The sequence below is a fragment of the Arachis ipaensis genome, chromosome B01, assembly GCF_000816755.2.
Source record: "Arachis ipaensis cultivar K30076 chromosome B01, Araip1.1, whole genome shotgun sequence".
Taxonomy (NCBI): Eukaryota; Viridiplantae; Streptophyta; class Magnoliopsida; order Fabales; family Fabaceae; genus Arachis; species Arachis ipaensis.
Genome location: NC_029785.2, coordinates 15989622 through 15992410, shown reverse-complemented (window position 1 = coordinate 15992410; position 2789 = coordinate 15989622). Strand labels below are relative to the sequence as shown.

Below are 2789 nucleotides of genomic sequence, written 5' to 3'. Positions count from 1 at the left end.
TTCTCATATACAATATTAAAATTAATTTGTGTCCAATTCAAGACTTATTAATTACTCTACCAAAATGATGTACCCCATTAAATCAAACTTGTTCCCAATTGCGCTTGTCTAATTTGGATGTATGTGAAAGTGAATTATTATCCAAAACCAACTCAACCACCTAAACTCCAAGTCAAGAAAACCAGCTAGCCTCTCTTCTCTATATATATTTTGTTTGCAACCAATTTGGAATAACATTATCAACAAATCATCAAACACAAAACATGGGTGGTACCACAAATTACACAGATTATATAAAGCACTTTATTTTGGTACATGGGGCTTGCCATGGTGCTTGGTGTTGGTACAAGATCAAGCCACTTCTAGAATCTTCAGGCCACAAGGTCACAGTTCTTGACCTTGCTGCCTCTGGAACCAACTTGAAGAAGATCGAAGATGTTGATACTTTTTCTCAGTACTCTGAGCCTTTGTTGGAAGTTTTGGAGTCACTTCCCCCAAATGAAAAGGTGGTTCTTGTGGGACATAGTCTTGGAGGGCTCAATATTGCCCTTGCCATGGAAAAATTCCCCACGAAGGTCGCAGTTGGTGTTTTCTTGACAGCTTTTGTGCCGGACACTCAACACAAACCATCCTATGTCTTGGAAAAGGTACAAGTAAAACTTCTTTTAACCTTTATTTTTTAGAAAAGGACAAATAGGTCCCTAACCTTTTATCTCGCAGATATTTTCATCACCATTAAAAAATAATTTTAAGTCTCTGACCTTCACAAAACTCGGACGGATCAATTGCTCGGTCAATGAAAAATGCTTGTCACGCGTACGCGTCGTGTGGAAAACTTCCCTCTCACGTGTACGCGTAGGTCATGCGTACGTGTCGCCATGAATTTAACAATACCTCATTTCTTTATGAATTCTCCACTTTGCATGTTTTTTTTTTCATTACTTTCAAGTCATTCTTGCCTTCAAAACTTTAAATCATTCAAACAAACATATCAAGATATCGAATAGTAAAAAAATAAGAATGATACAGCCTCTACATCATTAAAGAAAGTTACAATGATGAAACTGTTAGTAACATTTTTTGTAGGTTTTTTTTTTCATTTTATTTTTTATTTTTTGCATCATCATAGCCTTGCATATGTCAAAATGTTAATTTAGTATTCTTTTACATAGTACTCTTATTGCAGTACTCTCAATAATCTTATTCTTAATATTATTTTAGAATTCAACGTTTATGATTATATTATTATCTATGATTAATTTTTTATTTAATTTATCTTTTTTAATGAGATCATAATTTATATTATAAAAAAATTACACTAAAATATAGTACACGAAAATTACAATTATAAAAGAGAGTACTAAAAATATTTATATTGACAATAATAGAAATAAATTCAAAATAATGGAAATAAATCCAAAAGTTTTTTATGATATTTTTATATAGATATTTTTAATACTCTTAATATTCTTTTTTAGTATGCTATAATTTTACTATTATTATTCTATACAAAAAAATAATAAGTAAAAAATATATATAAACAAAGAAAACTAAACCTACGTTTGATGCTTCAAAGTTCAAACGCTAAGCTAAACACACCCTAAATTGCTAAATTTAATTTACTTTTCTATCATTCGATGCCTTAATATGTTTGTTTGAGTGATTTAAAGTTTTGAAAGTAAGAATGACTTGAAAGAAATGAAAAAAAAACATACAAATTGGAGAATTCATGAAAAAAATGAGGTATTGTTAAATTCATGGCGACGCGCAATGGCGGAACTTGAAACAAAATTTTGGGGGGGCAGATAGAAAATAATTGTTAAAATATTTTTTATATGGACCCCATTTAAGATAAGCTCGTCTAATCTCATCTCTTTGGTTTGGGTTCAGATGTAACTTTTTGAACTTTTGAAGGTTATATCACTTTCTTCGTGATTCATTAAAGTAGAAGAACTATCTACAAGTGTTGATATTATAAAAGTTATATGTTCTCCTTCTTAAATATTAGCATTCCTCTTAAAAGTTGTATCAATTCTTTGATTTTTTATTATTATTTTATATAAAAATTTGAATATATATCCTGTAAAATATGTAAAGAAGAAGTTAGAAGGATAAATATTAAAATTTATAATATTTATTAAATTTTTTTATCAATTTATACAAATACAATAATATTAATACTTATTGAATATTTTATTATTTTTTATCATATAAAAAATTAAATTAAAATAATAAAATATAAAATAATATTAAATTAAATAAATAAAAAATATCTAATTTTTTATATTTGAATTTAAAGATAGAGAGAGTGTTGTTTATTGAACTTATTAGATACTTTAAGTCATAGTAAAGTATTTAAGTCAATTGAACTATTTTTTATCTTTTGAAAAAGTACTACTAAATTTTTTATAAAAAGTTTGGGGGCCATGGTCCCCTTGTCTGAACTAAGCTCCGCCACTGGCGACGCGTACGCGTATGTCGCGTACACGTGACAAGCATTTTCCGTTGACCGAGGGACTGATCCGTCTGAGTTTTGTGAAGGTCAGGGACTTAAAAGTATTTTCTAATGGTTAAGGACAAAAATGTTCGCGAAACAAAATATCAGGATCTATTTGTCTTTTTTTCTTTATTTTTTTATGAATAAAAAAAAATGAAACAGAAAAATAAAACTAATTCTTAAGAACCAAAATCATTCATGATAGCTGAAACTATAGAACTATCATGTATCAAGGCATACTACTAAACGCAACTTTTTTTAATTATATTTTTATTTTTTTTAAAGTTAAACA

The 2789-nt window shown here is 28.4% G+C and overlaps 1 protein-coding gene across 2 annotated transcripts in view; it reads left to right on the top strand.

Moving 5' to 3' along the window:
* The window catches only part of LOC107626305 (salicylic acid-binding protein 2), a 7745-nt gene continuing 4992 nt past the window's right edge, over positions 37 to 2789 (top strand). Inside the window, exon 1 of one of the 2 annotated variants that reach the window (XM_016329169.2) lies at positions 37 to 647. In XM_016329169.2, coding sequence (XP_016184655.1) covers positions 264 to 647 — 384 coding nt within the window. In that variant the 5' untranslated portion in view covers positions 37 to 263. The remainder of the gene's footprint in view (positions 648 to 2789) is intronic. The other variant, XM_016329160.2, reaches the window with a different exon arrangement.